General features: G+C 48.6%; 1 protein-coding gene across 1 annotated transcript in view; it reads right to left on the reverse strand.

Annotated features, from left to right (window-relative positions):
• NUFIP2 (nuclear FMR1 interacting protein 2) overlaps positions 1 to 4,527 on the reverse strand; it is a 29,049-nt gene extending 24,522 nt beyond the window's left edge. Inside the window, exon 1 of the mRNA XM_034752274.1 lies at positions 3,879 to 4,527. Coding sequence (XP_034608165.1) covers positions 3,879 to 4,095 — 217 coding nt within the window. The 5' untranslated portion in view covers positions 4,096 to 4,527. The remainder of the gene's footprint in view (positions 1 to 3,878) is intronic.
• Between the last annotated feature and the right edge of the window lie 6,732 nt (positions 4,528 to 11,259).

Below are 11,259 nucleotides of genomic sequence, written 5' to 3' on the forward strand. Positions count from 1 at the left end.
TCACCTGCAGATGATTGTGCAAGACTCATTAGCATGCAGGTTTGGGGCACCTTGACATCTATTTTTGATACAGTTCAGGTCCCTAATTGCCTTTTGGGTAGCCAGCAAAAGAACATTTTAAAAGACTAAATGCACATGGCATTCCAACAGCTTTCTGAACTTGACTACAACGTACCATTAAGTACACACACAGGCATCAGTAATATAAGTTGTAAAAACAAAGACCTGGCCACACTGAGATTTGAAACCATGGCCCCGATCCTGCAGTGTGATCTGGGGGGGGGGGGAGGAGGGGGGAGAGAGGGAAGGAGGAGGAATCAGTCTGCTTTAGCTACCACTTTTCTGGAGAATACCGGTCTTGGTAGAAAGATGCTAACACAATTCCAAATTCCTGTGCTGATGGTCTTATTCACCCAACATACAAATAACCTTAACCGGAAAATCGGCAAGTTTTAGGATGTTTTTATTTTTCTGTCATTAAACTGGATGTGGGCCAGAGAAATGTTTGGAGATTCTTCCCTTCAGCTCCTTGAGAATAGCATTTAGGAATCCCAGCCCCATGCAGAGTCTAATGAAGTCAATAAAAAAAAAAAAAAACTCCAGAGTGACTTCAATGGATTTAGGATCAGATCCTTACCCACAATTTAGTTTTCAATGAATGAAAGTGAGGTATTTGGAATGAATTCTCTGAAGGACCCTCTGGACTGCCAGTTATAAAATCACTTAAAGACCAGTCTCACAGCATGGAAGGCAATGAGAGTTTTTCCAAGGGCTTCCTTGGAAGCAGAATCAAGCTCCCAGAGAAATGGCTGGGATCTCTACTTTTGAATACAGCCTTTCTTCCACTAATACAAAAGCTAGGATTTTACCTGGGTATTGAAAGGAAGATATTTTCTAATCACAACGAGACAATGTGCGGTCACTCTCCCAGGAAGCTTTATGGAGTTTAAAATGCTGATGCTGAATTGTGTGGAGAATTAATGAATGTGTGTATTATTTGTTGTCTTATATCACATTTTATAATTTGACCAATTGTTTTTGTTATGGACAAGCACTAATACATTTTATTTTTAAATACACTAGCTAGACAAAATAATGCCAGGACAGGGGAGAGATCTGCCAGCACTTGGCACTACCATTTATACCCATGTACCAAGATCAGTGCTGGTATCATGGTGGCAGGCCCCTACCACTGTCAGATGTAATATCAATGCCTGTCTTTCCATGCTGAAAGCTCACATCCTGAAGGCAGAAGTGAAGGTTATTAACCACTCTTGTGCTGGGGATAAGAGCAGAATTAGTTCTCATGAGAACACATTCTAATCCATGCTTGAACTGTTCAGAGTGAACATTTTTCTTACATATTATAGGACCATTGTGGGAATTTACAGTTCATTTAGTTTTAATTCTACAACAAGAAAAAAATTCCTCTGTGCACACAGTCATATCACAATACCAGCCAACAGTGTTACTAGGTTTTTTAGTAGTACAACTATACTACCTCAGCCTGTACTCCCACAAACCAAGGGTATGTCCACACTACAAGTGCTACAGAGGCACACCTGCATCTACATCACTGTAGTGTAACACTTGCCACATCAATGGAAGGGTGTTTTTGGTTTCTGTAGTAAATCTACCCTCTCAAGAGGTGGTAGCTAGGTCCACAGAAATTATTTCATCAACATAGCTGCACCTACAGTGAGGGTTACGTCCACCTATGTTGCACAGCTGTGAAATTTTTCACAGTCCTGAGTGATGTAGGTAGGCTGACCTAAATTTTAGGTGCAGACCAGGCCAAGGAATGACGGCATTTGGTCTGTAGTGGCAGGCGCATACCCTACTTCTAAGGTGCTATGACTGAATAAGCCATTCAGCAGCAGAGGTGTTAATTCAGCACATGACAGGATAATGCTGGGAGGTGAGAGATGCACTGCATTGGCTGGAATTGCCACCTATGGCATAAGATGAAAACCTAAAGTCCTGACCCCTTATGTTATTAATGATGCCCTAGCCCAAGTGAAGAATGTACAGCGTGTCATGGCCAAATTCAAATGTGTCTAAGGTCTCACCCATAGTTTCAAATGGATATGAGATTCTTGACTTTGCAGCCTTAAACCATTATGTAGGGTTTCTGTGTTATTTGTTAAACAACTATGCACCCAAAAGGTTGCTGCTTTTTAGTGGTAGATAAAACAATCCCTCAATATACCCAAAAAGCACTTGAGGATCTGTGAGACTGAAAGACCCCATATTGTACAGGAAATTTTATTTCTCAGGTCCTAATCCTGCAACCAGATTTGAGCAGGCAGGCCGGCCGGTATCCCCATGTGGAGTCCCATTAATTGTGATGAAAATCCAAATGAGTCTAAGATTCCACTCACAGAATCAGGGCCTTAGAAATCTATTGCCATTATGTTATTAGCAGAGTAATTTCTTTTTGATCCTTCAGCAAATCCAGAACACCAGCTAAGTTTTCTCAGAGAGTAAAGAATTCCCCAGTTTCTCCAGACATCGAGGCAAAGCTGCCATTGCCTGCATTTGAAGGGCACAAAAGGTTTCCTGAGGAGTGGTGTCTGAATGCACACTGCACTGAAATTTTATATTTCAATGTGATGTTCTAGAAACTGTCACAAACATGGAGCCCTAATAAAATCAATTTAAGCTTAATCCTGCTTACTGAAGTCTGACTCCAGAGAAGCTAGGCACTTCTCTCAAATCTCTCTAACCTACAACCCAGTGTTTGTCTTCACTTACAGTGGGGAGCTTTGGGGCAACATTTACATTAAACAAACCCAAGGTAAAGCCTGTAAATCTCCCCTTCCCACGCCCTCCAACATAAAACCAGACACGTATGGGAGAGGAAAGGGGCCAGTTTATACTCCGCTCACACAAAGGACCTGGGGGAGAAGGCTATACATAGCCATCTTTGCTGCACAAATGAGCACCTCCATTAAGAATAAAATCTCCACTGCCCCGGGCCCCCCACTGCTTAAGGCCGGGGACAGGCAGCTGGCCGGGCCGCCCAAGTGTTTCAAGCCCAGGCGCTGGGCCCTGCAGCCGGGCTGAGCGGGGTTCACCCCAACGTGCCCCCCCCCCCCCGGGCCATGTGCTGCTACTCCCAGGGGGCGGCCCGGCCTCCCCGCAGCCCCCGCCCGTCCCACCCAGAGCGCCAGGCCTAGCCCCGCCAGCGCCCCACGCGGCCCTGCCCACCCGCCGCCGAGCTCCCAGGCCCCGCGCGCTGCCCCTCGGCTCCCCCCGCCGCCTCCTTCGCCAGAGCCCCCGGCCCGGCCCCGCCCAACCCCCGGCCCCCGCCGCCCCCTCAGCTCCCTCCCCCGCCAGGCCGCGGCCCCCCTCCCCCAGCCGGGGAGCGGGAAACGTGCCCGCTGAGCCGAGCCCCGCGCAGGCCGCGCCGAGACGCTGCCCCCACAGGGCCGCCCCCGCCCAGGCCCAAGCCCAGGCCCACCCAGGGGCCGCTGCGGCGGGGGGCGGGCCCGGGTGGGGCCGCCGCGGGTGGGTCCCAGCCCCTAGGCCCGGCCGGCCGGCGGCTCCCCGCGCCGGGCCCGGCTCCCAACATGGCGGACAGGAAGCGGCCCGAGAGCCGCGGAGAATGTTCCAGCCGGGCCGGGGGAGGGGGCCGGGGCCGCGGCCGAACCCCCGCCCGAGGCCTCGGCGCAGGGCCAGGGGGAGCCGGGCCGCCCCGCCCCGCCGCCGGGAAGGTCACGCCGGCCCGGCCGCTCCCGGGGGAGGCGGTGACACGACACGGCAGGGGCCGCTCCCCTCCTCCCCCGGCACTGCCGCCCGCCGGGGCTGCCCGGGACCCCCGCCCCGGCCCGACCCCCGCCCCGGTTCTCGCGGCCCCGCGCCCCGGCCTCCCGCACCTGTTTTCCGCTTCGGCGTGTCCTGGTGCTGCGGGCCCGCGTGCTTGTGCTCATGCTTCGGCAGCGGCTTGGGCGGGGCCTTGGGGCCGGGCTCGGCCGCCGGCGGCAGGTAGGGGCTCTGCTGGAGGTGGTGGTGGTGGTTGTGGTTGTAGTAGTAGTAGTGGTGGTGGTGGTGGTGCGGGGGGTGGTGGTGGTGCTGGCCGGGCTGCTCCTCCATCGAAAGGGGCGGGCGGCTCCCTGGCTGGCGCGGCACCGTCCGGGCGTGGGGCTGCTGGCCGGGCACACACGGCTCACACTCCGGCCGGGGCAGACGAGAAGTGTGGCTCTCCCACGAGCGCTCTGCGTGACGGGGGGAGCCGAGCCGACGGGCGGCGTCTCTCCGGCAATCAGCGCGCTTCCAGCGCCGCTTTCCCCGCCCACGGCCCGGCTCCCCCCGCCAGCGCCAGCGCCAGCGCCAGCCAGCGCCGGACCATTTACCCTCTGCAACCTCACAAGGGTTGGGCCTCCAACGTCAGCACTATGGGCTCTGTCTGCCCGTCTCCTTCACTCGGCTTTCTGCAAACGGCACTTTCCACACGCCCTGCGAGCGAGCGGGGTTCGGGGCAGCTGAGCAGATTCCATGTCGGGAGCGAGCCGCTTCGTCCTTTTACTTCGATTTCCCTCCGCAGCGACTCTGTTTCCTCCCCTCCCCCCGGCCCCTTTTGCAAACCGCACCTTCTCTCGTTCTTTTATTTTTCTAACGAAGGAGGGGAGCGGAAGCCCGAGGAAAATGCCACCAACCCAACTGAACAGTCATTCCGACAAATAAATAAATAATGCAAACGTTTGAAAGAAGCCTGCAAATCATTTTGTATTCTGGATTCATTTTGCATTGCATTCAGATGCTAATCTCTTCATTTCCATGGAGGGATTATAAAGCTCCACAGGGCAGGGTCTGTGTAATTTTCTAAAAGGGCACGGTGCAGTTTTAACCAATTTTTCCTTTGTACAGGGAAGAATCAACATTTAAAGTTTCCAAAAGGAAATGAAACAGGGCAGGTAAGATCAGTTTTGCTGCTAAGAGAAAGTTCTGATTTAGGACTAGTTTAAATGAAAGGGGGTGGGGGATATTTTACCATGTTTTTTTCTAATAATAGTTAAATTAGGGGGGGAAAGAACTCATTCAAAACCAGTGTATTTGGCCAGTCATTTTTTGTATTCCAATTGCTATTATTTCAGCGTTTAAGGGTTGAATAAAAGCTTTTTCCATCTTGATTCTGCAGAAAAGTCTGTCGTAATTCTGTTTTGCAACTCCACAATCTCACATCCTGGAAATGAATGTCACGTCCTAATTCAGATTCTGACTTCACTGCAGGATCAAATTAGAAGAAGGTTGGGAAGAAGCAAAATACTCATTTAAACATAAATGAGTCAAATCCTGCCATCACTTTCCAGGCAACCCTATTTAAATCACTGAGGTTGCATGGGTGTATGTTTTAAGCAGAATTTAATTTAAATAACTTTTAAAATGAGCAAACTGAAATTGATTGGGCCAGGGATTTAAATTAGCAAATTATAAATTATTGTATTTGCATTAACCCTTATTTAAGATGTCAGAGTCATAGGTGCTGGACCTAGGGGTGCTGTGGGTGCTGCCACACCCCCTTGGCTTGATGAGGTTTCCATTGTATGCAGGGTTTACAGTTTGGTTCAATGGCTCTCCAGCACCCCTGGTCAGAGTCACAACTTCTTCAGAAAAAAAAATTAATTCAACTGCACAAGTAGGCTGAGAGAGCTGGAACATAGGGTCCTATTCTAGAACTCCAGTAGCAGATTATCAGATGAAAGCACACTCAACCAATTAAACAAAATACAAAATAAAAATGATGGAGTCTCACACTGATGTCCATATACAAGGATTCAGCAAACACTGTAAGTGAACCTGCTAGGTCAGACCATTTCAAGAACCACATACATGGTTACATGTGGGACAGACAAGATTCTCCATGACCTTTGCAGGATGTTGTATCCTTGCTTTGCACCATTCACAACAAGGTATCAATAACACATCGCTCAAACGCTCAGAGACCCGTTATCTGGATCTCATCACTTAAGTACCTGTACAACTCTTCAGTCATGTACAACACCAGATTGGCAAAACAAAGTAGGAAAATAACTACAAGGTGAGTGTCTTTAGTGAGAAAAGTTTCCGCATAGTAGGAAACATCTATCCCTTGTTATTACCAATACTACTAAGGAAGGAAATAAGTGTTATTTATGCACTATTTGTCTTAGAATTATTTTGTTGACATAGAATCCTAGAAATGTAGGGGTGGAAGGGACCTCAAGAGGTCATCTAGTCCAGCCCCCTGCGCTGAGGCAGGGCTAATATATGTAGACCATCCCTGGTAGGGATGGTCTACATATATTGTCTAACCTGTTCTTTAAATCCTCCAGCGTTGGGGATTCCACAGCCTCCATTGGAAGCCTGTTCCAGAGCTTAACTATCCTTAGAGTTAGAAAGTTTTCCCTAATATCTAACCTAAATCTCCCTTCCTGCAGATTAACCCCATTACTTCTTGTCCTACCTTCAGTGGATAGGAGAATAATTGATCACCATTCTTCTTATAAAAGTCCTTATCATATTTGAAGACTGTTATCAGGGCATGTCTCAGACTCCTTTTTCCAAGACTAAGCATACCCATTTTTTAACCCTTTCCTTGTAGGTCAGGGTTTCTGAACCTTTTATCATTTTTGTTGCTCTCCTCGAACATTCCAATTTGTCTACATCACTCCCAATGTTTGGCACCCAGAACTGGACACAGTACTCCAGCTGAGGCCTCTCCCGTGCTGAACAGATCAGGACAATTACCTCCTGTCTTACCCCCTGCCCCAGCCCAGAGCCTGCAACCCGCACCCAACTCCGTCCCAGAGCCCAAACCCCCTCCTGCACCGCAACTCCCTCCCAGAGCCCACACCCCTCCCGCACCAAACTCCCTCCCAGAGTCTTAGGCAGGTGTGGGGTGGGGGGGGGGGGTAGGACTTGGACCCGTTCTGGGCACCACCAAAAATTATATACAAACCTGTCACCCCTGTCACTATTCTCTTTTCACCCTTAAATAGCCTATTTTAGGGACAGCCTTCCAAAATAAAAAGTGTTCTAATGCCATTCATGCCATATGTTATGTTGACTACTCTGTACAAAGTATTTGGGCTGAATTTGATACCCAGACAAGTTGGAAGCCTATAGTTTTGCCTAGAAGCAGAACAACACTGACAAGTTTACGCTCAGAGCTCTGTCAGTGAATGCACATGCTGTTCCAGATTACACTTGTCTGTCATGCCAACTTTTGTGTTGCTTTTAATCAGAACTTTACCTGAATGGTTTCATTGGCACCTAGAACCTGTTCTGTGGAGAAATTGAGGCCTTCAGTCCTCATGGCTATTAGTCAGCATTTTTCACCAGCACTAAAATTAACTAAAAATGTGAAGTACAAAAAATATATCTTACTCAGAATTATTCTTTACCATTTTTGAAATTATATTAGTAAAATGTTGCTGCAGGGGTATTTTTAGATGACAGAGCTTCTTAAATAAGAGACTCTTCAACCCTCAAGTGTAAAACCAGTAATATGCATATGTTCTTTATATTTTTAGGTTGTCATTAAAATATACTTTCAAATGTGTTTGATATTGAAATTGTGAATTCTTATAATTCCAGTATTGTATTTGTGTTAGTGCCTTTTAGGATCTAATCCGAAAATTATTAGTATTACACGGGAAGCAGGCAGCAACACCTATAATTAAGGTTGCCTAACACTTTCTGCTGTAAGAAAGACACTGTTTTAATTTCCTTATATTTTGCCAAATTTTAACTGTTTGGGCTGACATTTTCCATGCTGGTGTCTGCCTCGGGCTAAATTTTTCTGGAAAGCTTCAGCAAAAATGATTCTGTCATTTCTGAGAACACAGTTAGAGGAAAATAGGTTGTTTTGCCAAGGTTAAAAAATTATTACAGTGGTTTTGTTGAAAAATTGTAGCCAATCTTTGCAGCGGGGACTTTGAACTTTGACTGGAGCGGAGGTGTCATTCTGGAGTTAGAAAGCTGCTTTTTGCTGCATTGTGAAACCCACCAACATTTGTAACTCTCTGGAAATCACCACGTGCACATGCTCAGAAGAGGTTTGTTAGAGTTTAGCAGCTACATTCTCCAAACATTGCATCTCTACTGAGAGTGCTCCAGCTCAGGGCTCCAGGGCTTAGCACTACTTTCCCTGCAACTGCTATTCCTGGGCCTCAGGAGCCACTGTGGTGCTTGGTACTAGAACTTAGAGCAGGGAGAATGTCTTTCCTTTTCTCTTAAAATGCTCCCTGGTGGTGTACAGGCAGCACGGAGAAGAAGGAAGAAGCACCTTAACTTGAATGCAGAGGGGTGAGGAGCAGAGACAGGAGCAGGGTGGGGAAGGACAGGAACAAAGGGAGATATAAGGCAGGATGGGGTTTGTCATAGATTCCAAGCCCAGAAGAGACCGCTGTGATCATCTAGTCTGACCTCCTGTATAACACAGGCCAGAGAATTTCCCTCAAATAATTCCTAGGGTAGATCTTTTAGAAAAATATCCAATCGTGATTTAAAAATCATCAGTGATGGAGAATCCACCCTGACTCTTGATAAATTGTTCCAATTGTTAATTACTCTCGCTGTTAAAAATTTATGCCTTATTTCCATTATGGGGGCAGGCAGAGCTGTCCCTGGGGTATGGCAAATCAGGGCAACCGCCCTGGGCGGCATGCTTTGACAAAATTGTGGGGAGGTGAGGCGGGAGGCGAGCGGGGTGAGAAGGCGAGCGGGGAGGTGAGCGGCAGGTGGGAGGGGGGTGAGGAGGCAGGCAGGTGGATAGACAGCAAGGAGGAGAGCGGTGGGCGGGGGAAGGGTGAGGAGGCGAGCGGCGGCCACCGGCAGCCCACCTACCAGAAACTCCCCTTCCCCCCAGCACCTCCTGCCCGCCGGCAGGCCCCGCCGATCAGTGCCTCCCCCTCCTTCTCAGCACCTACCGCCTGCCGTGGATCAGCTGTTTCGTGGCATCAGGAGGGGCTGGGGGGAGGGGAGAGGAGCAAGGGCGCAGCACACTTGGGAGAGGGGGTGGAATTCGGCAGGGAAGAGGTGGGGCGGGGGTGGAGTGGGGGGTAGGAAGAAGCAGGGCGGGGTGGGGCCTTGGGGGAAGGGATGGAGTGGGGGCAGGGCCTGGGCAGAGGTGGAGGGGAGCACCCCCTGGCAGATTAGAAATTCTGCACTTATGTCCTGGGCCCTGCACCAGACGCCGGGTCCCTCCGACCCCCGCATGGGCAGGGAGCAGCAGGGGTCCTTCTTGCCACCCACAGCGGCCGGAAGCAGTGGGGGTCCCCCTTGCTATCCACAGTGGCTGGGAGCAGTAGATACCCCCTGCCGCCCATGGTGGCTGGGAGCGGTGGCGGTGCTGGCTGAAGTCACGGAGGTCTTTTGAAGTCATGGATTCCGCGACTTCTATGACTAAATCGCAGCCTTAATCATAAAGCCTACACACAAGGGGGCTGAATTAACCTTTCACAGACAACCGTAAAACTGACATTACCTAACTTTTGAGAGCTTGACTTTGCAACCTTAATATGCATAATTGTAATGGTTATAATTCAGTAGTACCCGGAGATCCTGATCAGAATCAGGGCCCCATTGTGGTGGGCGCTGTTCAAAGATAGTCCCTGCCCCACAGAGTTTACAGATTACAAATTTTATTTATACAAAGTGTAGTTGGCAGTTTACAAATCAAACAGCAGGGGGCATTTTTGTTGTGTAGGTGGTAAAGCTTCTCCCACCATAATTCTAACTCCCACACCTACATTTTTTCTTGTTAGAGATTTGAGGAATCTGAAACATAATGAGATCTTTGCTAAACCTCCACACTATCTGAGTTTCTTTTAACACATTACAAGGTACACAGCAGCTTAACACTTGGTTTGAAAAAAAAAAGGTTTTGAAGTTTTTTTTTGTTTTGTTTTGATCTGTAGTTTCTGTGGACTGTCTGTCCATATTAAAGGTAGTTGCAATTTGTTCTTTTTAGGGGCTGTGACACCAGCAGATCATGGCCAGCTCATGCCAAGGTCCCCATGTCTCAGTTGAATACAGAATACAAATACAGAGCTGGAATCAGGCTGGCTCACCTGTGTGTTAGTGTTGTTAAAATAGATGTTAGAATGATAAGAATGTGTTTAATGTTTAGACTTTATTGAATGTTTGTGAGCTGCTGCCTGCATTAATCTCACTTGTAATGTCTGTATCCCAGGTAATATCTGAGCTGTTGTGTTCTGAGCCTTTGTGATTGTGTAAATCACCAGATAAGAGACCAATTAGTGTGAAGGGCTGCTCTTCAACAGAAAGTGTTACACCCTTTCCAAAAGGAAAGATCCATTGATACCAGACTGAGTATTGTGGGACATTGCAACTGGAATCTCCTTACATATTGTCAGAAACAGGACAAAAGACTTCCGTTGTTCAGCTCTCCGCCCCATGAAGATGAGTCATGCAAGTGGACTCTCTCCATCTCCTCTCCCCCCCCAGCTGAGTTTGCAGCTCAGAGTACAGGGCAGGAGGGAGATAAAAACCCCAAACAAAAAGAATTTGGTATCTTTATGCTGCTTGGACTCTGAGGGGCAAAGTGTTCGTAGACATATGCAAGAGATCCGCAGCTGCTTAGCCTGGGTTCGCCCTAAAGGACATATGGAGCTTGTTGAGTATAGAAGCTTAAGATTGTAGCCCATTTGTGTATCTATGTTTACCTCCTTTAACCTTGTAAATAACTCTCCGGTTTAACTTTCCTATTTACTGAATCTGTAGGTAGTTTATTATAGGATTGGCTACAGACGTTGTCTTTGGTGTGCGATCTGAGGTGCAATTGGCCTGGGGTAAGTCACTGGTCCTTTGAGGCTGGGAGCAACCTGAATATTGCTGTGATCCTTGGTGTCAGGGTCCATCTGTCACAAAGGCAGGCTCACGTGGGTGCGAGATAGATGCAAGTACCCAAAGGGGGGGGACTGTCTGTGACTCCATGTTAAGTCTGTTATAGTGTCTGAAGAGTTTACACATGATAATTGGTTGGTGGAGTCTAAGTATCGAACTCACCACCTATTTGAGGTTTGTGCCCAGCTTCGTAACAGTCTGCCCTGAGGTTGGCACTCACACCCTCCGCCACTGCATGCAGTGTTACAGGGGCATTCCCTGCAGTCCGTGGCAAATTCCCCATTCAGCCCTCAGTCTGGCAAAATGTCTGTGACCCAGGAATAAGGGCCAGGCCAGGCTCCCACTGACTCCGTTGAAGCTGGATTAAGCCCCAAATCAATAACATGAACAATGTTGTGCTTGTTAGAC

Source organism: Trachemys scripta, chromosome 18 (assembly GCF_013100865.1).
Source record: "Trachemys scripta elegans isolate TJP31775 chromosome 18, CAS_Tse_1.0, whole genome shotgun sequence".
Classification (NCBI taxonomy): domain Eukaryota; kingdom Metazoa; phylum Chordata; order Testudines; family Emydidae; genus Trachemys; species Trachemys scripta.